Below are 26,460 nucleotides of genomic sequence, written 5' to 3'. Positions count from 1 at the left end.
CAAGGACTTTTACAGTTTATATCTTTCTTTTTCCCCACAATCCGGCACTAAATCACGTAGCATTCTTCCCATCCAGAGGAATATGGACTTTATCCACGCTTTTTTAAGTCAGAGGTTGAAGGTTGTTGTTTTTTTTTTTTTTGTCATCTCATCAATCTCTCCTGCTCTACTTGCTGCCCTGCTTTTTCAGCATGAGTAGTCACTGTCGGCTCTTCCCACCAAAATGTATTAGAATTTGGCAGACCACACAGTAAGGAACTGGACCGGACGATATCTAACTTGCTTATGTCCATGGACACTTTGTCTTTGAAGTGAAGAATTTAAGTTCCGCTAGGAAGGACACGGTGGTGCGGTTATGATCGCTGTCGCCATACAGCAAGAACGGGCCTTTCTGTTGTGGGGTTTGCATGATCTCACTGTGTCCGTGTGGGCTCCTTTCAGGTACTCCGGCTTTCTCTCGCAGTGCAAAGACATGTACATCAGGTTAATTAAAAATTATAAAATTGAATGTAGGTGTCAATGTGAGTGCAAATGGTTGTCCGTCTCATTGTGGCCCTCTGATGGACCCATACCTTGTCCAAGGTGTAACCCTGCCTTCACCCCAAGACAGCTGGGATAGACTCCAGGACTCCCTGAGTGCAGAATAGGCGGTAATAGGATACGTGGATGTATGGTAAGATCATTAGTGGGTTCTTTTTTGAATACCATGTATAATGTAGATGGAACTTTAAAAAGAAAGAAAGACAGTGGTTCCATGTGCCCCTTCGATGGACTGGCAACTTGTCCTGGGTTTACACTGCCTTCTCCCAAAGACAGCTGGGATAGACTCCAACAACCCCCATGACCCTGAGTGCAGGAGGGTGCTAGGAACTATAATGTTGGTGCAAAATGGAGAGCGACAGAGAGCGACAGAGAGAGAGAGCGCAATCTGGATTTATGTAGATTTTTCCTACTGAGCTGCATACTAAGCAACGGACTCAATTTCATTTATTCCCATTGCATCTACAGCTACTCTTTTTTTCAGAGCTCTTGTCTCGATTGTAGTGTTCTGACCAGTCGATGTAAAAGTTCATGGAATTTAAGGAAATGTTAATGGAATCTATAATTTTCAGTCCATATGGAAACATCTAGGAAGAAGTAGTCGAACGCTTGAACCACAAAGAAGGGTTCCATAACAAAGACAAAACAAAATATGCCATCCGAATCTTAAAAAACAGATAAAGAAAACATAGACCTCTGAGTCTTCATTTTGTTGCCATGTATCCAGCCTTTTCAGTAAGAAATGTTTCTTGTAGTTTGACTGAGGACTTTAAAGCCTGAGGTTTCTCATTTAGACTAATGAAAGACAGTGTAAAACTGCAATACAGCATAATGGCAAAAGACTGACATTATGAACATTATTTGTGTATGTATCTCACACATAACATTCATGTATTTAGTTACAGTTTAAATCAATTAACAGCACATTTGAATCATTCATTCACGATGCACTTGTTTATTTATTGAATTTTGGCTCTTCGTCTTCCATTTTTTTTATGCCTGTCCTCCCCTCAGCACAGTATAAAACTCATCTTCATGTGGTTCAACAGGTTGTCAGAATCAACTTACATCACCTTTAGAAGTAAGCCTTCTCACATTCTGCAAGATCCTTTGGCTCGACTTCATCTCTTCTCTCCAGTCATACGTGAAGTGTCATATGGTAAATCAGATATGCATTCTTCTCTCTCCTTCCATATCTCCAGATTGATTGTCTGTCCCATCACAGCGACATCCTCTCTCCTGTGTCGAGTACCCAACACAACGGGGACAGGATTTTCCTTTTCACATGTTGGCAGCACCAATTTTCCTCTCTGATGAGATGTTGTAAAAATAATTGAACATTTTTCCTCCCTTCTGTGTGAATGAAATGCTTCACCGGAGCAACCAGCAGGTAGCACGTGAGATTGAATGGTTCCAATCTGCTTCGGCCAGTGTCTCTTGCATATAAACGCCTTCATTTATATTCTGACAAATTGTGCTGAAAGTCAAAGTAGAAGCGTATAAAAATTGGAAAATAGTACAGCTAAAATTAGTGCGACAAATTATAAATTGCAATTTTTCGAACATTAATTATTAATCCTGAACATGTTGAGTTAATACCGCCAGTATTTCCAGGAACAATATAACCTTTCAAATTGACTTCCTGAGACATGGACAGTTCCTTTTCCATTTTTTCCAAGATAACTACCATTTTTTTTTTCATCCTTGTGTGTTGAACTATGCTTTAACAAAAAAAAATCCAAATTTAAACCAAGTTGCGTGAAACTTTCTGATCTGTGAACACCAACTTCCAAGAATCTGAGGAGGATAAAAAAGTTCCGAAAACACTTCCAACCTTGCTATATGCTTTTGATAATGCAGTGGATTGAATCTAATCTGTGAGGCGGCGTTCACGCCAAGCACGTCAAGCGCAAAGAATGACGCAAGAAAAAATAGAATGTCAATGTACAGATGTGATCACGAATGATGTAACCTCTGCCGATGCGTTGCAGAGACACGTCTTAGCATCGCCGCTGACTGTTGCTTGATGTTGAAAAAAATAATTAATTATTTTATTTTTTATTAATTATGATGGAGAGTAATCGCAAGGTTTCTTGCGATTACACTGGTGTGAACGCACCATGAGGGATTCACTTTCCCTTTGCCGGTCTAACGTGTACGTGGTGAGGTCATGGCAAGGAAAGAGTTTCAAGTCTGAGTCTCGGTGGGTGATGCAAGAATGACGCTCAGGGGTGCACCAAACTGGACTCGACTGATTTATGATTAACTAAAGTCAAGGTGTTTTTGGAGGTGACTGATTCACTTGGAGTTGGACTGATGTCCAATCATTTAATTTAACCTCTCCTGAATCTCTTTGGAAGGGCATTTTTGCAATTTTTCATCTCAACCTTTTCTTTTAAAAAGGCATAAGCTACCCTGAAAATGAATCTTGCCTGTTGTAATGTTCAAATGTCTCTGAACTGCTGGTGTAGGGCTGCTTTCTGGCCCTGTTTGCTTCAGTTATGTGTTTGTATAGTGGTGAAGGAAAACTGATTGATCAACTTTGTCCTTCTCTTACATATCTTATTACTCACACATTTCTTTTTTTTAAATCTTCCACCAGTATTAATTTTAGATCCTAAAATATTATGTTTAACCCACAAGCTGCTGATTCTCTGTTGGACATTATTCGATTTTATCAAAGTCTCTGGAGTCTCTTGCTGAAACACCTCTGAAATAGAACTAGCGTCGTCCATGTCTTCCACTGGTCGGTATGACAGGCAGGCAATGATACTTGCATTTACAGCTTGACCGGATAAACAGTAGAGCAAGTATGCAGGCGATAAAAAAAAAAGCAGAAATATGTGAACGATCAACGTGTTTGCATTTCCAGTGACACTTTGCGTTTGAACTTGCCTTGGATAGTAGTGTGGAAAAGTAGAGGAGGAAGAACTCATCGGCGCGATATTTGTTTAAACCCAGGCCTGTTTCATTCTGTTCATAACTAGAAGTTGAGTCATTTTATGGATGCAGCTGTTTTTGGACTATTCAAGCTGCTTTATCGAAATTCTTGTCTTTTTAAGAAAACAAAGTCAAATCTTGGCAGTACATGAAGCCGCTTTCTAGCGTGTTTCCCGAAACAAGATGGATTTCGACAAATCCTTTTTCAGCGGCTGTTTTCTTAAGCCACATCTCTGTTTCTGTTTCTTGTACTGTAACCCAGGTTACAGTACAAGGCGGTGTAACCAAGCAAAACAAAGAACCATACAAAAAAAAATCATAGACTTGGCGCATGACTGAGCTGCCAAGGTTCATTTAGAGGCAAAGTTATTCATATCACTATGCAGACCATAATGGATTTTAAAACGGTCCAGACCATAGTGTAAAATCAACTTATTCCCATCAATTAATTTCACATAAACCTAGCAATAATATTGTCTGTAGTCCTGTAGCTGTGATTCTCTTAAACTCTTCACATTTCAAAATCCACATGACTAAAGAAAAATCCTCTCTGCCATTTCTGCCACTTGAATAGAAACAAATGTTGGCCGATTCTCATCTTGTCTGACACGTCCCTGGAGGCTGTAAACATTCGGGAGGAGAGAAACATTTACAGAATGACACCTCATAAAGTTGTAATGGCTTTGGAAAAGTGTTGCATTATCGTTAAATCGTCCCGATGAGCTAACGTTGCGCTTCGGCTCCTGTGGGGTCCAACTCGTTTCCAGAAACATTCAACTACTCTGTGTTCAACGGGTGAGGAAAGGGAAAATGTCAAAGTGGCCATAAATCCTTATGGCGACGTAATGAACAGAACACCTTTCGCACTGCACACATCCATCCCACCCAAGATGATTAATTCCACTTTAATGATTCCGACCATGGACAAAAAGCCTTTAAATAATACTTGAATCACTTCCTGGAGGGCAGGTGACAGACCTGGGGGGCTTTGAAAATTTATACAGGGGCTAAACAATCGTACTGTGAGGGCTGGTGCAGTGACATGATTAATCATCACTCTGTAGATTTATTGGAGTAATCCTCATTGCCATTCTCTCATTCTAAACACTCACCCCTGTGGTTTGGCTGTCGCAGCTGTGCAGAGTATACTTTGTGTGTGTGTGTGTGTTGTGTTGTTATTGTTTGTGAAGTCCTACGCTGCTGAAACACACCCTGGTAGAGCTTTGAAAATGATGAAAAGATGACCAACTGCTGTTGGTCAGTGCATGTTAGCCTGACTCGTCACTATGGCTTACTATAGCATATAGTAAGCCTTACTGCATATATGCAAAAACAATGAGTCTGTGGGATAGCGATACCTGGGGGTTACTTGGGAGCAATGAAAATGGAACAGAGAATTGTAAGAGTGACAAGGTTAAAATTAAAGAAGAAGTTGGGGAAAGTTTTGCAGTGAGTGCAGTCAACCTTTTTATGGCGCTATGAAATGTGACTCGCAACGGCTCCAAATAAAGCACGAGAGCAGGTAGGCGCGCTTTGCGGCGCACTGCGACACATTCGCGGCGCAGCCCGTCACAACGCGGCGCGACGCGCTTGCTGCCGCTTGGCGGCGCTTCCGTGTCCAGCGTGAAGCTGGTGTTACATTGATATTGTCCATTGATCTTGTCCATCAATGTAACTTAATGTGTCGCGGCGCTTCGTGGCTTCCACACATTTGAAAAGATGACCAACTGCAGTACAATATTTGATTGCAGAGCAGAAGAGAGGTAAGAGCTGAACTGTTGGAGAGCTAAACCCTGCCACTCTATTCTTGACTCCAGGTTTCCCTTGGGTACCTCTCCTCTGTCTCTGGTTCCCCGGAGTCGCACATCCTCGTGTGTACGTGCGCGCAGCAGGCCCAGCCTCTAATTACCTGGCGGCGGCTTGGATTATCTCTCTCCTCAGTCAACCCATCGATTTCCACTTCATCAGTCCCTGCTAACCCCCTCACTCATCGCCATATTGTTCCTCTATTTAGACCCCTGTCTTGCAGGCCTGGTCACGCACACGCATTATTGATTGTTTGACTGTCGCTCTCTGCAACATTAAATCACGCGGAGTTGCTAGCTCCATCCTCACTCATTCCAGGCTTGTAAGCTTTGGCTCTCACCAAGGTCAACCTCATGTTGTTTCCTGCCCTTCGCCATCATATCAGCAGCATTATCAGCTTGTTACACGTGTCGCTTTGCTGTAGATTTGTATCACTCGTTGTGAATGTATATGCCTATGCCTGTACTGCCTTTCAGCGCCATCATTTAGCAAATCACGTAAACATCTACTTTATTACTATATTGTTGCATGCTCGTTGAAGTGATTCATTGAGAATTGCATGAAAGGTAGTAATATTTCTATCCACATGATAATTATATAACAGTTCGATTTTGGAAACTTTGAAGAAGCGCAGTCAAAACAAAGAGAGTTCAGATCCCATAATTAATGTGAGCCTGGTAGGGGAAAACTCTGTTTGAAGCATCTCCAAACACACAGTTCAAAGTTTCACTGTTCTGGATTAATGATGTTCTCTGAGAGAAAATTGTATGGTTATTCACTGTCTAGACGCCTCTATTTTTGGCCAAAATAATATCTTTTGCAGAAAGAAAACAGCTCATTTTCTAAATCAATTTTGTAAAGTCTCTCCACAATGCTTCGCACTTGCACAGTGACAGTGCTGACGTGTTGGTGATTCAGGTCCACCTCTGACCGGCTTTGTTTGCAGTTTGTTAAACCGCGATTCTGCCTCTTTCATTTGTTTTACGGTATCTAACAAAGACGTCAATAAAGGACGAATAATCTCCGCCGCCAGTCGTCGCAGCTTTTTGTCTGTGGCACAAAGGGGCCGCCGAACGACTCCGTTCAGTGCTGATATAGATCAGGAGCATTCCATTTCATTGGACCTTTTGACTGACGGGGGAGCATCCAGCTATACAAATTACTCCACAGTGTCTAGCGGAGGTTCAGCACTTCTTAGAATTTGTTTTGTTGAAAAAATAAAAAACAAAGTTCCCGGCATTCCTGAGGGTCTAAATTCTAAGAGGCGTTTTGCACATTAACAAAAGTACAGCTGTCACCGCTTCTTAAGAAATGTGCCTTGGCGAATGGCTTTGGTTTAATGAGCAATATATCAATTTAAAATCCGAGCAGTAACGAAAAAGATACAGCAGTTATTTCAGACCCAAATTTAATTTGCCAGCTATTAATCACTCAAAGCCGAGCCGGATCTTTTCCTTGAATGTATTTAACACTAAGCAGTGACTGTTGAAGAAATGAATGGAGGAACTGTGCTATAGAGATGAAGACACGAGATAAAGAGACTGATTAATCATTAATGTTAAACTCGAGCTTGCGTTCTCCTGCGCTGCTTATCCCTCCCCTCCGAGAACGCATGGCACTCTTTGGTGTAGGTCACCATGTCTGCTGGTGTTAATTGGGGTTTCAATGCTTGCAATGGTGGCTCTGCAGCGTATTTATGAAAGCTTAATAAGCCATCTTTCCTGAATCTGTAGCAGTGTTGTTCACTGGAGAAAACGCCAACATGACAGCAAGCAACCTCTTCCACGACTCCCAGCATGGAGTCACGGAAGAGGTTACTCGTTAGCTGAGACATGGGTTACTTGAGGTGTGATATGATTTGAGGCATTAGTGTGCGACAGACTTTGGTCGGTCAGGAGAACAGTCACCAGAGGGCTGCCACAGGGAGCACTGTTGTGCAAAACGGGGCTGGAAAAAAATCAGATCAGTATATAACTAATAAGTTTTGCACACGTTCATTATCATGTTACTGTCCTGCTCCCAGTGTTGGATGTTATTTTATCCATTACTATTTCAGCTAGCTGGTGTTGTCAGGTTCACAATCAACAGAGCTGGCTCCTGTGCGCTGGAAGTGAACCGACACAGTCAGTTGCGACAGCCAATCTGATCTGAAGTCTGCGACACCGAGGCCAGCAGGAAGGTCTTACGCTGAACTTGACATTTATGCGTCCTGGGATTGGATAAACACTCGTGAGAGGCTGAAAACGCAGCTCTTGGCAAAATATCTGAAAGAAATCCGGAGATAGTACGTCGATCTGCTAATTTATATGATCATGACTTTTTGCCCTGAATCCATCTGTATTATTTCACAATCCAATTTGTGGTGAGAAAATACCAAGGGCTGTTTAGACGTATGAAAAATGTTCTCCAAAGCTTCTTTGTATTAAATTCAAAGCAGGCCAGTGATATTTTTTAATATTAGTTTCGTCAATTAGCAGCAGCTCTCGACAGTCCCAAGATGCACCCTGGCGTCGAACTAAACTCTTTCACAAGTTGCTCTGCAGTTAATGCAAAAACATCTTTTTTATCAGCCTTGCGATGTTGTTCTTTATTCTTCTTTTAATGTTGAAATGTCCTCTAGTTTGATAAAACTGTGGCCACTGCAGCGTTCACACTAATCCTTTGGCAGGAGCTGAGTTCACACTTGCTTCCCATATTTCTTCCTCTGTGGTTTTGAGGGGCACTTTACAGCAGCTTCTGTCCACATTATATAAAAAAACCCCCACAGACACACACAAAAAAAAAATAAATGATCGGTTACATAATACTCTCAGAGACTAAAAATACTTTAGATTGGAATTTGGAAAGCTGTATATGTTGAGATTTCAGAATTGTAGAAGATGGCAAGCGCTTTTTTTTTTTTTTTAGCTCTAAGTTTGTTCATTATTATCATCTAATCTATCTATCTAAAGCTTTGCACTATTTACCAGGGCAAAACTTGAGCTAGCAGTGTCAACATTGTACACTTTAATTAACCTTAAACTTAAAGTGCTTTTGGTAAAAAAAATAAATAAATAAAAAATAACCACTACGAGCAAATGTGATTCGGTGGATGAAAGGACTCTCGACTTGAACTGCTTCAAAGAGCAATTATCTACATAGAGAAATCAAAGACCTTAAAAGATAAGCAGAATGGAAAACACAAATTTGTGTGTGTGTGTGTGTGTGTGTGTGTGTGGTTTAAATGAAGATCATTCTGCTACATGCTGCGTGCAGATCTTGGTGTCCACTGCTGTCAGACTGAGACGTTACGTCAAAGTGACATGAAAGTGTTTGGCAGTGCTCAGCTGGTGGCCCCTGGCGTGAGACTGTGTGTCGTGCCAACAGAGATTCACTCACGTCCTGCACTTGCCATGAGATTAGTTTTTAAAAAAAAAAGTGTGTTCAGGCAGGTGTGTCTGTTTTCCTAGTTACTCCAGGAAAACAGAAAGTACTATGTTCCAATTGAAAAGTTCTATTTTCGCAGAGCCCAAAGGACACCGCTGTTCATTTTGATTTCTCTTCTTGCAGCGCCCGTGGTGAGCGTATACTTTGGTAGCGAGCTGTACATTCGCAGCAACAGTGCAGTGCTCATAGTAAGCACAACTGTTGACAAAGCTATATGCTAATTTTGGATGTCCTCTGCAGTGGATAAAATAAAAACACAACCACAGCGAAAGTCCAACTTTATAACAAAGTGATTTTGCCAATTGTGGATGGTAGGGAGGTGAACAGCCACAGCCATAGTTTATTTCTTTATTCATTACAATCAAGGGTTCGGAAAGGAGCAAGTTGAAGAAAACTTATAATACCTGCTCCTGTCTTAAAACAATCAACTTACATCAGATGAGTTTCCATCATCAAGAAAAAAGACACAACAAAACAAATCCAAAATCCGGAAATAGTTATTTCATCACATGCTTTTATATAACTGTCCTATTCTCTGCTAAAACATTTTTTTAAACCGAAAAATTACGCAAAAGTCATAACGGTGAAGTGCACCATTGCCCACTCTAGCCAACCTGGTTTTAAAACCGGACTATCTTTGCCAGTTAGGCACCCAATCGCACCGTGATCCTGTGACACACAGACTGAGATAACTGCATTCTATTAAGAGACATAATGCAGCTTTTGGAAGAATATAATGCAGCGTATCTAGTTTTCATCATAACAACGAGATTTGAGCCTGACTGGTCAAACTGGGCCAGTCAGGTCCTAGAGTGCAAGGCTGGAAAGTTGCCACTCCTACGCTTACTTCGTTTTCTGGTGTAAAACTTTCTCCATTGCCCAGCAGAGTGCCAATCATTGTGAACTGAACCTTAAAATAACACCTGGCGCCGAGCCCGCCGCCAATCAATACTTGGGGGGGTGTAACCGGGGGACAGCGAGCAAACACCCTGTTTCCTGCTGTTGTCCTGAACAAGTCTACTCACTGCAGCTCCAGCGGCACTCTGAAAGTGAAATAGGAATAGATTAGTTGCTTTGTAGCTACTGCAAGAGAGGGAAATGGCCTGAAGCAATAACAAATGTTGTCTCCTGTGAGGAAAAATGCATCCATTGAGTTCATCGGAGGTCAGGAAAACACAACATGCACCTTGTTGAATGTTGGACATCGTTCGACCAAAACTACAAGGCAAGCTGCTTTCAAGGTCCCTCCTGTAAAATTCATGTACTTTATATTTTTCTACACCCATATGTTTGGTTTTTGTTCGGTCAGTGAACCTCCCATGAATGAGAAAAGACTTCTCCTGGTTGCTCCACTGCTCAGAGAGTGTGTGCTAAAACACACAGTGGTGCAAATCAGCCCTTCATGATGTCAGAGAGGGGACTGATAGATTTCCCTGGTTAGTGAGAAATGTTTGACCTGAGTATTGCAGAACAAACGATCAGTTTTGGCTGAAAGCTGAGAAACAGGTTGTTTTTGCAAAAGGCTGGAAACAAATTGCCTGACATCAGAGTTTTCTGAGTTTTAGGAAGATCTCAACTACTATTAAATTGACATGAGAAAAACAATTATCAAAAACATTATATGCATGTTGTTAAAGCTGCCTTGTAACTGATGATGCATGAACAAGTTGTCACACCGTGGTGAGGTTTTGTCTCGTCATTTCCTGTTTTATTTTGACAACTTCCTCTCGTTTCAGATCACAACCTCTCCTCATGTTCCACCTGTTCGTCTGACCCAATTACCCATTGTTTCCAGCTGTGCCTTGTTACCTTGTGTGTTCAAATAGTCTGCGTTCCCCTTGTATTGTGCCAGAGTGTCTTCGTCTGCCACGTCCAGCCGCAGCCGCAGCCGCAGCCACAGCCGCAGCCGCAGCCGCAGCCACAGCCGCAGCCACAGCCACAGCCACAGCAAGACAGTTGGTCCTCGAGACCAAGTGATATTCTGTTAAATGCTAAGTTTTGTTATTAGAATAGGATTTTGTTTATTAGTTAGTCTTTTTCCTCCTTGTGAGTGATTTGTTTTGTTTTGTTTTGTCATTAGAATAGAACTTTTGTTAGTCAGTCCTTTTTCCTCCATGCGAGTGATTTTGATTTTGTTGTCAGTGAGAATAGGATTCTTATAGCCTGTTTTATTTGATCTCTCTGATCTGCAGACAATTACTTGTGAAATAGATTTACTTGTTTTCCGTTAATCCTCTGCGTCTGAGTCCTGCCTCAAGTCCCGGCCTGACACAAGATTTTTCTCTAATATGAACTTTTGCCCTTACTGTAATGTAATTATGATTACAACGTTTTTATTGTAGTCATTTTAATCAGCAATTTCCAACTATTAAGACATTGCAAGAGACACCTGACTTTAAAATGTTAATCTTTCAATTCAGTGAACAGCTGAGCTGAGGTAAGCACTTAAATACAAAATGTCTCTTTTTAAGGTCACCCTCTCGTCTCAAACTGTTCCTGTCTGCAGCTCGGTAGGAAGCGCGTCTTTACCTTTAAAAGCTCAAAACACCCCCAGCGTGATACTTGCTCCAGACAAGTTCTGAAAGTGAACCTTAACATTTGCTGCTGGCAGAATAGCGACAGACTGGCAGCCTTGAGCACCGTTTCAATGGTGCCAAATTACAGCCGCGCCACTGAACACTGAATAAATTGCCATGTGACTTGATTTGAAAACGTTGGGATTGGCTCACTGACGTGATGTAGAAATAATTGTATTGCCTGTATTTAACGGTCTCCAGCCACTCTAGCGCCTCTCTGTCCGGATGGGCTGTCACTGTAAACCAGTTTGTTTACCGTTGCCTCGCTGAACCCAGTGAGGGCAACTATGCAAGGTCAGCTTGATGAGTTATGCATGCTTGCAGGTCTTGGTGCTGACCACTGTCCTCACCCAGACCTTCTTCCCTGACCACCTTCCTTCACATTGCACCTGTCACATGGGTCGCAGCCGTAAATCACCTCTATAAAGTTACCTTAGTATGAACAGCCTGGCCTTGGTTGGTTCGTTTACATGTCTGTCCTTGACATGCAATGTTTATTTCAGGCTCCGAGATCAGCCCCCTGATGCCACACCGCCCACTAGTGGTATGAAGGTGGTAAAGGTGGCTGGTTTCCACATGTTGAGAAGCTTTCATCGTATATATGTTGCATAAGTCACATTTAGAAGGACTGTTGAGTTCTGCAGTGCAATATCAATATGTGTTATGTGCATTTACGGATAAACTCTTCTTATTAGGCGGTTGTTACCACATTTTATTCGCCTCCTTTTCAGGAAAACAATCCCTAGACTTCCTGGGTGACTTATATTTGAACTCCACGCTGATGTCAGTGGTGATTTACTCATAGCAGTTTATTATATTTTCACACATTGACTTATAATCCAACCACCTCCGAAGTGCAAACCTTCGGCTGCTTCTCCTGAGAGAACATTCCTCTCACTAAGTGTGTATGTGCGTGCACAGGCTTTCACTCTTGACTCTCATTCAAATGAACAGGTAGTTCAAAATTGGCTGTCAACACTGTGCGATATTGCTTCGGAAAGCTTTGAAGTCGAACATCAGGCTCACTTCCGAGCACGTTCAAGACGACCGTGCTCGAACCTCTTTAGCAGGTCTCAAAAATGAGGCGTCAGCGCTGAAGAGAAGCGGTAACAGTTTGCTTCTGTCCTGAGACAAAGTGAGGCAGACGAGGGATGGCGGGAGGATGGACGCGCGAGCTGATTGATGGACAGACAGCAGCAGGGGGAAAGGGGTCTTAATTTTTCAGATCTAATGTATTATTTATACCTGAGACGAGTCGGCTGGATCTGCCAGAGTGCTCTTGGGTAAATGGAGAGTTTTCCAATTCAGTGCAATGTATGTGTGTGGGTTCATCTCAAAGGGAGAGAGGGAGAGAGTGCGTGTGTGTGTGTGATTGGAGAAGCTGTGGATGAAAGACAAAGATGAAAGAAGCAGCCTGGAGGCTTTAAGTGTGAGATCCATCAGTTAGTGGTGCCAGACTCTGAAGTTACTTTAGCTCTCAGGTAGGAACCCTGGGTGGCCAGCAATCAGAGGGCTCCGTTTGATTGTTTGTGTGTGTGTTGTGTGTGTGTGTGTGTGTGTGTGTGAAGGGGTTAAAGTCAAAAACAAGGACACACAGGGCTAAAAAGGATGAGAAACATTGGTCACTCAGATGCTTTCTGAAACGTGCAAGCACACAATTTCCAATGCAGCAGGAGCCCGTTGAAAAACTGACTGTTAAAAAAATGAAATCTGATTCCCATAAGCATTTTGTTTGTTATTAAGTTACAAGATATGCAGAAAATGCATACAGAGGAAATTGGATAATGGAAACATAATTGCTAAATAATTAGTGACAATGCAAATATTGAATCCTTTGTGAAATATCTGCAGTTTCTCCATGATGAGCAGCTTTGTTGCCGGTAGAAAAAAACAAACTGATACACGTAAACAAATTCCAAGACCAAAATATTGAAATATTCCAAATGGCCATAGACCAACACACGTCTTTCTACCTGTTGCCCAGAGGTAAACTCCCAAGCAAACAGGAGAATTCTTGCTGAGGCTGTTTAATAATAATTATGTTTCGCGAAGACGATTGTTGGCAAAAAATATGTAAAAACAACCAAACAACCAAAAATAAAATTCAAACCTTAAACCACACTTTGGGTGGTTTGAAATTGGGGTTGGTGGTCTTGTATGCACGGCTCGGTACGGGTGTGTTCCCATTGCAACTTGGTAGCAGCTCAGCTGGGGTGTATTCACCACAGCAAGGTGGGCCTAGATTTCCTTGAAGTTTGTTATGCTCTCAGTGTCCCCGGGCTCACATGTTTTACCATTTTGTATTTACAAGAGAACAACTTTCCATTTGGGTGTGATGGAGGTTACAACGAGACACACAGCTGAATTATAATTCATATTGCGAGTCAGCCCTGTTCAGGACACAATTTATGAATTGTGGTTGCTGCAGCCAGAATATCGGATTAGAAATGTGCTTAAAAAAATGACAAAAATGTTCTTTTGTTTTTTTTTCAGAGACTTGCCGTGCTGTTTATTCTAGTGTGTGATTTTTTTTAATTTTTTTTTTGTCTCCAGGCCTTGCCTTGTGAAGTTCAGTGTGGGTCTGAGAGCTGTGGACACCCCCAGGAGCAAAACTTGGCTCAGGCAGCCAGTGTTTTCATCTGTAGGTCCGGCAGGGAGGTCCACGGTTGGGTGACCCCCATAACCTTCCTCCAGCTCCTTTGATTTGTATGCAGAATTTCATGTCCTGGAGAATTTTTTTTTATTTTTTTTTTTAATAAAATATTCTGTAATGTGCTGCGCTTCTACCACTTTTATGAAAACGTGTTTTGCTCTACTCCAACGATATTATCCCTACGAAACTGAGAAATGGACTTGTTACGACAACAGTAATTGTTGCCACCACTGCTGAACAATGAAAATACCAGGTTTCTACTTCGACTGTTGTGTGTTCATTTTTATAATTTAAGCCCAGGCTTTTTGTGGCCGCACAAAACTAAACTGTTCATCGTTTTATTGATTTATTTAAGGCGAGTATATTTCTAAAAAAAAAAAAAAGGAAACCTGAAGAACTCAGAGATACGTTTTGTGTGTTTCTTGAAGCTATATCGATACAGATGATGAGAAGAGTGTTTTGGTTTTTGGCTACAGAGCAAGCCATGCGGTCCAGGTTGGTTGTCAGTGATTAAAAAAAACACAGTTCAGTCAGTGCAAGTAATAACATCCACCCTCATGTAACAGAACGTCTACATGGAGGACATAGACCCTGCAGAAAATGTCTCAACTCTTACAGACTTTGCTGTGAAAAACCTTGTCATTTCAATTGTGCAATTGCTTTTTCATCATTAAAATGCTTTATTCCAGTTTCTGTGAGCCTTCTAGACCTCCTTGGGGCTTCTGTTAATAAACTAAGACCACTTGAGCACAAATAAGCAACACCATGTATTAATGCTGGTCCCCTGGTAGTTGGCTGCCCTGTGGGTCATGGACTGAATTCCTTTAATTATGTCGTTCTTGGACGAAGCAAGAACAACAACAACAACAAATTCTAGTCTGTTTGAGTAGTTTTTGAATTGATGTTTAGCAAAGTCATTCTAATTGGTTAGTGAGTGACATTTCAACCTAGTTCAAACGTTAGTTTAAAGACTTAATTGAATTGAAATGTATAATTATAGTTTCACTAATTATTGAATTATCCCAGCCATGAATCTGGAACAGTATAATACTTTTTCTTATGCCTTGTATTGCGTTTTTAAAAAAATATTGATGATACTGCAGCCTATTACAAGGATTTGACAGAAGTCAACAAAAAAACGGTGCTTTTGTGTAATTTCACACTTTGTCGACAGAACTCGAATGCAATCGAGACTGGTTTGGGACCTGGACAAGTGTGATTTACGCCTACCAATGCCATCTGATTAGACACAGGCCAGATGGTGGGAAGACAGATTTTTATTTGACTGATTTGCTCCAGATAGCTCAGACCATAAAAAAGAGAAATACAACGGAATTACTATTTTTAAAGGGGCCATACATAAAATAAAAGCCCTAGCTAGTCCTCTGCATGTATGCTCAAACAATCTGTCTCCCTGCTCGTCCTCGTTGGCCTCTGGCAAACACTGAAGCTCCACCAAGCAAACCAGGATGTACCGGGGCCATGGCTTTGTTTGTGGTACACTGTCGAACGGTGAACTGAATACATAATATTGCAAGTTAGAGGAAGGCCCTCTTGGTATTGGTGGAATATTGGCCGAGTTATTCATCCTGTGCCTCACATACCAAAGAGCGAGGCAGACTACAGAAGGTGCAGGCACTACAGGATTGGTTTCAGCGGGCAGTGTGTGTGTGTGTGTGTGTGTGTGTGTGTGTGTGTATGCAAGTCCTGTTCTGAGGGCAGCCAGGAAGATGAGGAGGAGTTTCACATGCACAAGCGTGAATGTTCAGCCTACAAACAACATGCAGGATAACAGCACACACAGTGAGTGGACGTGACAAGACTTTTCACTCCTGACGTCATTGCAGCATTTTGTGAAGTTGAATAAACAGCCAGTTGTCCATCCATCCATGTATTTTCACCCCAATTAGCTGCCTCGGGGTAAAGGTGAAGAGTGTGTATGTGAAGTGAACAAAGAGGAACTTGAGAGCTAGTTCAGGCAGCCAACTCAGGGGACATGCTTCACCTCGTCATTGGGGGGCTCTGTTTAAACTGCCCAGTTCCTCAGCGCCCTCGCTGCCTGTCAATCAGCACTGCACCTGTGATTTCAGCCCCACCTCCACCCCAGCGTCCCCTTGCAGGCAAGGGATTGTGCGTGTTTTCTCATCACTCCTCATATTCTCTGTGTTTCATACATGTTTTCCTCTTCTCTTAACCTACTGCTAGGAGTGATGAGCTCAGAGCCTGGATGCCATACATGAAACATGTACTTGCTGCTGCAATAAACATTACAATCATGAGTTGTCTGACAGCACGTAATGAATGAATGACATTTGATGGGTTTTTTGAAAGAAAAAAAAAAGGGAAAAAGTTGATGAAGAGTACACGAAAACGCCATATCTATGCACTGTTATTGACTAGTATTAGAGAACATCTCTCTAGACTTCCAACTCCCATTCTCAACCTTAATGGAAGCAACTCTGCCACACATGAAGCTGCACCTTTGCGCCCCCTCTGCCATCTCTCCGTCTGCCTGCCATGATCCAATCAGCGACCCTTCTCCTCTGCTCTCCTCCCTCCGACTGGGGTCGATCCACTTCAGCTTCATAACGCACCGGCTCCCTATCCCTCCTCCATCCGGTTGCGTCCCCCGCCTCCTCCGTAGAAAGTGGGCGGGTGTCAAAACACCGAGGCTCCGCCCCCCCCCCCCCCCCCCCCCCCGACCCCTCTCCCTCCTATTGGATGACTGTGGGTGGCTGGGGCGGGGAGGCGGGGCGCTTTTTCGTGCGTGTGCGTGCGCGAGCGCGCGCGTGTGTGACAGCTTCGCAGTTGCTCGACTCGCCTGCCGCTCAGCAGGGAGGTGTGGGGCGGACTGCCGGTTGCAAGCATTAGACACGGTGCCGTCACGGCGGGCTCGGAGAACTGAGAGCCACCAGGAGGAAGAGGAGGAGGAGGAAGAGGAGAGGAGTCTTCTTCAGAGTCCACAACTGCACCGGCCGGGACGCGCACGCACGCTCATTCACTCGCTGACTGACTGACTGACTGGCTGGCTGGTTGATTGAACCGGCTGCGTCGCTTCTCCCTTGCGGCTCCGTCCGCTTCCCTCCAACCAACCAACCAACCAACCAAGTGCGCGTCCTCCTCTTCACACTTCCCACCTGCCTCGGCGAGGAAGAAGTCCATGGAGGCATGTCGCGATGCTGTGCACAAGGAGAACCAAAACTCTCGTGTCAACATGTGTGATCCTGAGCGGGATGACCAACATACTTTGCCTCCTGTACGTCGGCTGGATCACGAACTATGTGGCCAACGGGGGTCCCAAAGTAGCCGAGAGCGGCGGCGGCGGCGGCGGGGGCGAGGCGGAGAGAAAGTTTGAGGAGGACAGCAAAGGGGAGACCATGAAGATCATCGAGAGGCTGGACCGGCTGGAGAGTGTCGTCAACGAGCACATCAAAGGTCAGTGCGCGAGTTGATGTTGTGGCCAAAGTTGCAAGTCGGTGGATCAGCGGCAGCAAGAGGTGGGGTTGACTCAAACTTACCGTAAATGCTGCTACAGTTGAATGAGGAGCCAGACGTCGCAATCACTTAGACCTCTTTCAGCTGTTGTATCGCAGCCAAATCAGCATCTGCTTGCCCGGCTCGGTGAATAGACTTCTAGGACAAAACCTGCTGTTGAAAGCTGTCTTCAAGCTGCAAGGAGTATTGCGCATCTTTCCTCTGAATGCTAAAAGTTTCTCCAGCTTCGATTCATTGACTTTTGTTGTTGTTGTTGTTGTTGTTGTTGTTGCGGTAATTGTCGCGAGACACTGAAGCAGAAGGCGAGTCACATTTCCCCACAGAGACACAGCCACTCATTAAACTCGCGGCGCATTAATGAATGTAACAGTCTGTTTCCTGCTTTTCCCCAAGAATGGATTAATGCCTCAGAGGGCAACTTAATCCCAATATCACTGAACAGCCCGGGCGAGTTTGAAATGCACAATAGACCACCTGCCTGCTGTGATTTCACAGACACCATACATCCTGTGACTGATGTGTGAAGGATTAACCTTCTCGTGTCACCTTTGCCCGTTGTATGATATATCATAAGCAAAAGGAAATTTACTATTACTTCAAAGCTATATTTTTTATATATGAAGTACCTTGACAATAATAATAATAAAAAAATGCTTAATTTATTTTTGCTTGGTGCCGGGTTGAACCTTTTAATAGTTTAAATCGTGCTGGACAGGTAGAAAACTACACACACACATAAACACATAGAAGTCAACCTTTTGCAAATTCCACAACACACAAGCGTATACAGGTGTGTCATTATTGCAGAACACTCAGCACGTGATGCTACATTGTGATGCGCGCTGAAAGCCTAAAGTGAGCGCGACACACCAAATCCATCGACAGCCATCGTCCCATTTCGCTATTTGGTTGTTTTTTTTTTGTTTATTTATAGCACAGCTCATAGAGCCCAACCTAAATTCAGGGAATCAGATTAGTCTTCTGACAACACGATTTAGGTCGAAGCTGGTCAAACTGTCTCACGTCAGTCACAAGCTGCGGGTTTTCGTGCTCTTGGTTTCCATTGAAGGGGGAGGGGGATGGTTTGGGCCATTGATAAAACGTTGCAGCACCACACACGGGCGTATCAGTATTCCCATTGGGGATGGGATGTTTTAATGATGCTCCTCAGAGCTGTACATCAGTGTCACTGCACATTAAGAAGTGGGACAAACTCCGCTTTATCTCCTTTTAAATGGGACAGTACTGTACTGCAGGACCGAGGAGGAGCTTGCACTGTGTCGCCGACGCATAGCGAGAGAGAGGGATGATAAACACGGGAGCGTTCCTTCACCTCCGAAAGCCCAACGGAGAACGGTTTCACGCGGGGAAGATAAGAGCTGTGATTTATCAAAAAATCTCAGAGGAAGTCTGTTGATCCAGGATTAATTCTCTGATTCAGATGAGGTTGTGGAGTACAGGGCGCTAATCAGAGAGGCTGAATTAATACTGATGGGGAGGAAAAACATCTTTTCAGACGCACACGATGCATAAGTGCTGACGCTAATAGGCACCGATGTATCTGTTGCTCTTGGACTGTATAGGATCTGCGCGTCTCCATTGGACTTTGGTGATGGAGAGGAGGCAGCGTTGCATCTTTTATATGGTTTCAAAGCTATGTTTGCTTTCAGCATCACCCAGCACCCATACAGCCAAATGCATAATCAGATTCTCTAAATAGAAGCCGGTTGCCTCTTAGACATCAACATCACTCGAGTCGTTTTTAATGCACAAAGAATTTAGAATACATGCAAATGAAAGGACACTTGACTGCAGCAGAAGAGCTTGAAGTGATATTCTTTAAGGTTTCTTTGGCAAACCACCAAGATGGGAAGTAATCAGCGTCATTCACAAATAAATAATTGTTGCACCCCAGTCATTGCTGTAAGATATTTTTTTTTGCCATAGATATTGCTCAGTTAGTGTTAAAATTACTAATAACCAAGGCGTGAGGAGTAATTGATCCTAATTAGAATCAGACAAAATCTTTGGCACTTTGCCACACCATGAGGAGATTAAAACAGCTTGATATGCAGCAGCGCATCACATCCATTGAAATTTAGGCCCGTTTTTACACCGACAGCATTTCCCATTACCCTTATGGGCATGGAGACGAAGCTGGTGTGATTCATTGGCAACGAGCATCTGTTGGGCAGAAAAGAAGAGAGATTTTCAGGCTCTGGATGTTTGTTTTGGGTTTATTTTGTTTCCTGCCACCACCACCCCACTAACCAGCTGCTGCTTAATCCTCAGCCAACCACACACGCAGCATACAACAGTGCTGGAAGGCAACTGGCTGTAAAGGAAATTTCCAACAAATAAGCAACTTGGCACCGTGTGAGTGTTGATGTAATGCCCGAAAAAGAGAACGTGAGTCTCTGAACGCCACAAAAAGTTACTATCCTGGCCGTTAAAGTGGCAATAGGCAATTATTTTTCGCCGCTAGAGAGCGCATGTAAACCAAAACGAGTTCTGGTCCGTCACTAATATTGGTCCCCTTTGAACAACCTTTTAACAGCTCTGGTATCAAAAGGCAACTATCTGAATTCAAGGTTTAATCCAGCACAATTTTCGATCCCCGAAGTTGCGACTTGCAAGCAGAGAGCCACATGCACTTAAATGCGCACGCGGTGGGTCCGCCTTTGTACACAAAAGGCCTCGATATCACCAGACAGAGAGGGCGTGCGATGCCCTCCGTGCATCAGATTAAATAACACCACTAGAGCTTCACATACCATTTTTTTATTACCTTGTATCTGACAATGATGAAAATCACGTATTGCTCCTTTAAAATGTCATTGTCATGATATTCAGGGTAGCCTGACAGACGTGATGGCATGAGAAAAAATGTTTTAAAAAATCCTCTGCGAAAGCTCCACTGGCTTTGAGTAAAAAAATCTTCAAAGATTACATGACTCCAGAGCCTCAATTTCAGAGGTGACTTTAAATGTACTGCAGTCAGCCACCAGGGGGAGATCAAAATGTTCTCACTGATATTTGTTCAGACTGTCTTTGGTGCTTTCTGGTTCCTATTGGGAAGCAATTCGCATAGTGTTTTAATAAGTACCAATCAATGTGACACTCGCGGACGCATCGATCAGCCCCACCGTCAGTTTAAACTCAAACAGAGTCGGCCTCAGCTAGGCAGCACCGGGGCAGGTGTGTATAGTTCTGCAAACATTTCCCCACAACTGCATGTGTTATATGTCATTAGTGCCGCCCTCTAATGGGATCCTCCTTACTGTTCAAAGTGCGGCTCCTCCGCTAACGGAGCAGCGTTGGTATGGCACAAAGCGCGCTCATCATTATGGAGAGCGGCAGACTGGTGGCGAACTGGAGTGTTCAGAAGTGCTAATAGAATCTGCATAGGCTCCGGGGTTACAGCGGGTGAATAAATTTAGCCAGCAGAGCGCTTGGCAAACTCCTCTCCAGCGTCCTGCCTGCTCCTCGGGGCCGGTGCCAGCTTAAATTATCGGCCCAGGGCTGACGTGTTTGTGTGTTTTATGCTTTGTCATTGATACAAAGAGACCAGCGAGTGGCACTGGCGTGCATCTTTGACTGAGACGGAGCAATGCGTGATAGGGGAGGGAAAAAAAAGTAATTTTGGGGGGGGGGGGAACTTTGCAGATGCTGACTCAGCAGCGGAGATATAATAAAAGCTCGACACTCTCAGGTCATTGCTGAATTGCCGCATAGTTTGTAATACAGCTCAGCGTGTGAGAGCCGTTATTTACCTCTCAAGTTGAGAATTGATGGCCAATGGAGACATCAGCTGTTGGAGGTTTTATTTGACTCTGAAGCAAATTAATATCAACAAATATGAAGGACCACCTGAGTGAGAGGAGCAGCGGTAATAAAAAAAATGGATGGATGGATGTTTAAAGGTCCACGTCACTCACCTGCACAATTTAGCTGTCGGACTTTATTATTCAAACGTGTTTCATATGTTGTTCGCTGAACGCGGCCTACGTTCAAAGCAGAGTGCAAGCGCCGATTATATCTGCTCGGCTGCGGAGAAAACGAGAAGTCCAGGCTGTTGCCCGAGGTGTCAGGTGGCCTCCCTCCGACCGGTGCTGGGTTACCCTGATGGCTCAGCCTGGAGTGGAGGAGGTGGAGGTCGCCACACGGTGCATATTTCGACGCGTTAGTTTACGGTCGGCCACTCCAACGCCGCAAATTCTCACGATATTGGCCCCCACCACCAACTGCGCCCCCTGCTGTCAGCTTCCTGCGTGTTCATGCCCTGTCTTGCATTGTTTCTTTCCGGCGTGCCAACTGCGAAACTCATATTTTTAGTCGTGCCTTCGTGAGTCAGTGCAAGTTGATCTGCGTTGACAAGCGGAGGAGGAGCAGCGCGGTGGGTGGACTAGTGAGACGGCGTGGGCCGGTGTGTGTGCGTCACACACCGCAGCGTGCCTGCCGCCCAGGAACTGGCGGCGGTGGGTGGGTGTGTCGTCTGATGTGAATGCAGCCGCCTGCATTAATATCCAGTGCATTAGCGCGTGCAGATTACCGTCGCCGTGCATCTCTCTATATTGGGTGTGTAAAACGTGAAGGTGCAATCGAACGCTTGTGCTGAGAATTCAATCCTTTCTTGGCTCCTTGATCATTTTTTTTTTTTTTTTTTTCTTATGTTTCCTGCCACTTTGTCCTGCCTAAGGACAGAGGTGCAATTTCGAGGGAGAGCAAGGGCAAGAGAGAAAACACTGATGCAGGTGGACGTCCAAAATCGCGGACTCATCCCTTGGGGTACGAGAAATGTTGTGCGTCAAGCCACGAGTGACTTCATCCCCTCTGATGACCACAGTCTGATCCCACCGCTTGGCAGCAGGCGCGTAGACTGGACACTCGATGGTTTAGAGGTGAATTTCCCCCCGTGGTCTTGGTCTTTTCACGTGGAAGGAGTGTGAGGTGCGCAATTTGAAGAGTGTTACTTCCCTCGGATTAAAGCACCACAGCTGTGTTGCACCCCCACCCTACACCCCCTCCCCAACACCACCCCCCTCCGCCCCCTCGAGGTTGCAATGTTCTGATCCTTGACAGCAGAGAAGAGATTATTAAGTCACATCTCTGGGGAGCTCATTTCCCTGCACTGGATATTTGAGATTTGCGAACCAGAAGCCATAATTAACTTCTTACCTCACCTGCCTGTGTCTGATGACCCAGAAAAGTGGGAATGTGATTGAGCAAAAGTAACGCTGAAATTCGCCCACTAAACTATATTTTTATCCCTGCCTTAACCAAAAGTTTCCCGCTAAGATGGGATTTTCCTCTTCAAAGCCCGATTTTAAATATGTGTAAAACATGTTGCATTTGACAAAAGCCGGCGAATTCTCTCTACTTAAAAACGTGACATTACACCGACCAGTGGATGGAGGCTCTTCTTTATCTCCTCAGCCAAAGTAGCTGTGGCCTTCACGCAGCAGCGTAAAATCAATGCTGGCGTCTCCAAATTGCTGCTTATGCCAGGATTTATGCGTGGCGCAAAAGCAGCTGTGACTTGATTAATTATTCACATTTTCAGACACTGCACTTGATCTGAAGCTGTCTTATTTTACCGCTTCTCTGCACATAAATAATGCATTGTTAGAGGGTAAGTGTTTGGGGTGGGAGATGGAATAAAGTGGTTTCAATTATACGATAAGGAAAGCTGTTTGTTGCTCAAAGGTTCCTGAGTTATTCTTTGAAATTGCGGCGAGCAAAGCAGTGGGGGTTGGGGAGGTGGGTTGGTGACGTTTGCGTTGACTGAAATGTACGAAATCATTTCGAGCTGAGCATTTACATTTCACGTGTAGTACCACAAGTGCCGCCCTTAGCATCGTCACTAAGTCTCAATCCAGCACAGCGTCAGATTTGACGACAAATCTGCAACCGGCGATAAAACAAAACGAAGCCATCATATCAATATGTACCAGAATCTGTAATGTTCGCAACGCCTTGTTTGGATTCATGCCACTATAAACTAAGCCACATTGCCTTTTGCCGTTAAAGTGCTACTCTTTCGTGTGTTCCGTCCCCATTCTTCCGTCTGCTCTCTACTCTCTTCTCTAACAGCAAACTGTCCTAACATGCTTCCTTTGATGGATCTGCCAATTATTGCAGGGAATCTTCTTTTAAGGGAGAAATGAAAGCATTGTCTGTGACCAAACTAGAAAAAAAAATTGCGCCACACAAGTGATTGATGGTGTCACCTGCTTCGTCCGCACACTTTGGCCAAACAGAAATGTGGATGTTACTGGAGAAGTTTGCTGTCTGTCCGTTTCTTCTCTCCTCCTATCTTGCAGAGGGAACATTCATTGCAGACACGGACAAATCTGAAACCCCCGACAGTATGACGCAGGAATAGATAAACAAGGTACGCTCACTCTCAACGAGTCCATCAGGCAGAGTAATGACGTTCCTGTAGTTCAGCAAAAGTCCAGAGTGGGAAAGATCCTCTGCGGCAACGTGAAACGAGATGGATTGAGCTGCTTGTCACCCGAGTGTTACATTTTAATCTGTTGGGAAGCTGCAGAGATGACTATGATCTTTTTTTAATCAAACCATACATTGCTGTGCGGTACATGCGCATTCCTCCAAAAGCAGGACGGAACATGACAGGGACGAGGCACTTTCCCTTTTTTCCCCTCAGTAACAGTTTGTCCCTCAGAGGTCTTTAGCAAAAAATGTCAAATATTTCCAACACCTCCTGGGATTTTATCTTTGTTCTTATTGCCTTATTATTAATGTTTCACCCACACATAACCTTCCTGTATTTTTAAATCTTAATACACTTAGAAACCCAGTCCCAGAGTGATCAAATCTCTAATGGCTTAGATTTCTGTTTACAACCCCGACTCGTCCGTGCTGAAAGATTGAGGCCACATGAACAAAAACCCTCTGACCAACATTACAATGATGGGTCATGAGTTTCATTCGTCCACACACTGAACTTTACTTCCTCTTCTCCTTGTGTTTGTTCACATCAACGGGAACTTTATGTCTTCTTTTCTGTTTTTGGTGCGTTCCAGCGGCAGCATTATGGGTTGGACGTACATGCTACAAAACGAAAGAGAAATAGATTGTATTCATCTTGATATTCCGAAGAAGACTTATATTAGCAAAGCCGACTCCACTGTGAAATCGTGTACGTTGGCACAGAAATACCTCAAGACTGCAAATGTACCAACAAAAAAAAAAGGTGCCACAGTTATGTGAGTTTTCTCCGCCGCACAAGTCTCGCATTTAATTATTCATCAACAAACATAGTCAAAACCCTCATTTGGGTGTCAGGACAGCTTGTGTCAAGGTCCCATTTCAAGCAACAGCGAGTTAATTTGCCGCCTGCAGCGTGTGAGCATCTGCAAGTTTATCATGTTCTCCTTGTGTCAAAGCTGCCAACATCCAGATTAATCCCTCCCTGTCTGCTCGGCCGCACCTGCTCTACTCAGCTGCAACAAAAGTTTCTGGCCTACAAGGCCGTAATTTTTCTCCAACTGGGGCATTTCTCGTAGTTTGGCTACGTCAAAGGGTCGTACTGTATGCATGTGGTGAAGTACTCCAGTCAGTGCTGTCACAGTGCTGCTTTACCAGCCAGTTGAATCTTTAACAGACCTTTATCAACTCCCAAATACACAAATATATTCAGGCTGGTGGCTCTGTGACACATTCATTATTCGCGTTTACCTATTTGTCAGCAGCCCGCTTTCAATCTGCCTTGACTTGATTTCTCCTAAAGTGTATTGGAGTGAGGGGTTTCTGCAAAGTGGTGTCATTTCCAAGGGGGATTTCTGATTCTGTCTGAGACGGAACTGTACTGCATTTAATTGTTTTGATCTGTTTATGAGTTGTTACCCAACTTGGCCTCCTGACCCTGTGACTATTTGTGACGGGTCCGAGTTAATCACTTCATTGTCACTCATGAATGGACGGTTTCTCCGAAGGGGGTTTCCTTGCCTCACATGTTCCATGCTGGCACATGAAAGGCTGGGAGGCGGCTTTGGCAGCTTTGAAGCTTTATGGAGTTGGAGTTGCCTTAATTGCCTTAATTTGATGTTTTTTTTCCCCCACAATTTTCTCCTGAGACTCTTTTTTTTCCCCCTGGTTTATTTACAAAAAGTTACCTCGATGTCCCTTATTGCAGGTAGTGTTTAAAATGTAAAGCAGGGTTCCTTTTCTCCTTGATGGTCGTTTGAGGACTTCAGCATGGTGGTTCATCAAAAAAAAAAAAAAAGGGGAGGAGGTAGCGGCGCTTATTGCGGTCAATATCCACTCTGTCAGTTCAGCCGCGTCGGCGTGCAAGCAAGCACGCACACACGAGATTTATAATGGACCCAAGTGTCTCCATACAGACTGGATTCAGGGGTTTGCGGGCTTGTCTTGCCATCTATGCGCTTGTGTCTTCCAAGTCCCACATGCATGGAAACGCAAGTGTCTAATTCAGCCAGCCATGCATGAACTTGTCTCATCTCGGAAACATGATATGTTCCAGAAGTGTGGTGTGTTGGTCTGTCTTTTGCGCCTTTCCAAAGCCTTTACATTGTGTTTTCGTGTGTTTGTTCGCTTCCTCTTACCGTCAGCTCCACACTGAAACATAAACTCAAAGACGCAGTCATGTTGTGAGGCTTAAGGAAATATTGTGTGTTCTTCGTTCGGCTCCGCTCATGTCAGGTGAGGATATCCAGGCCACGCGATGCCGCATTCTGTCTTCAATTAAAGATGTTACATGCACCGACTCCAACAGTTGCTGCTTTGCTCTTTCTCTGGCTGTTTTCTACCCCCTGCGGTGTATTATTTTGTTGTGGGTGTGCGAGGCGCGAGAAAGGTTCTTTCAACCCTCACGGAATAATTTTGTGCAGTGACTGCACACTTTGAGTTTTCTTTAGGTGCCAGACACAGGGGCCTCGTTTGGAACACGCCATTGATCTCAAATGAGGTTGTAATCCAAAATTGGGAGCCGGGACGCAACCCCAGATCTTCGAAGGTCAACTGAGGTGTTTTACATCG

The 26,460-nt window shown here is 44.0% G+C and overlaps 1 protein-coding gene and 1 long non-coding RNA gene across 2 annotated transcripts in view; both read left to right on the top strand.

The window, feature by feature from the left end:
• LOC142899099 (uncharacterized) overlaps window positions 1-14,414 on the top strand; it is a 39,953-nt gene extending 25,539 nt beyond the window's left edge. The window contains exon 3 of the long non-coding RNA XR_012928691.1: window positions 13,842-14,414. This is a non-coding gene — a long non-coding RNA (uncharacterized LOC142899099). The remainder of the gene's footprint in view (window positions 1-13,841) is intronic.
• A 2,305-nt stretch (window positions 14,415-16,719) lies between these two features.
• galnt18a (UDP-N-acetyl-alpha-D-galactosamine:polypeptide N-acetylgalactosaminyltransferase 18a) overlaps window positions 16,720-26,460 on the top strand; it is a 121,721-nt gene continuing 111,980 nt past the window's right edge. The window contains exon 1 of the mRNA XM_076042753.1: window positions 16,720-17,376. Within this exon, the coding sequence (XP_075898868.1) occupies window positions 17,118-17,376 (259 nt within the window). The 5' untranslated portion in view covers window positions 16,720-17,117. The remainder of the gene's footprint in view (window positions 17,377-26,460) is intronic.

Source organism: Nelusetta ayraudi, unplaced genomic scaffold (assembly GCF_046127955.1).
Source record: "Nelusetta ayraudi isolate G7.1 ecotype Tasmania unplaced genomic scaffold, CSIRO-AGI_Nayr_v1 ptg000071l, whole genome shotgun sequence".
Taxonomy (NCBI): Eukaryota; Metazoa; Chordata; class Actinopteri; order Tetraodontiformes; family Monacanthidae; genus Nelusetta; species Nelusetta ayraudi.
Note: the sequence above shows the minus strand (reverse complement) of the source record. Positions and strands in the feature narration are given on the sequence as shown.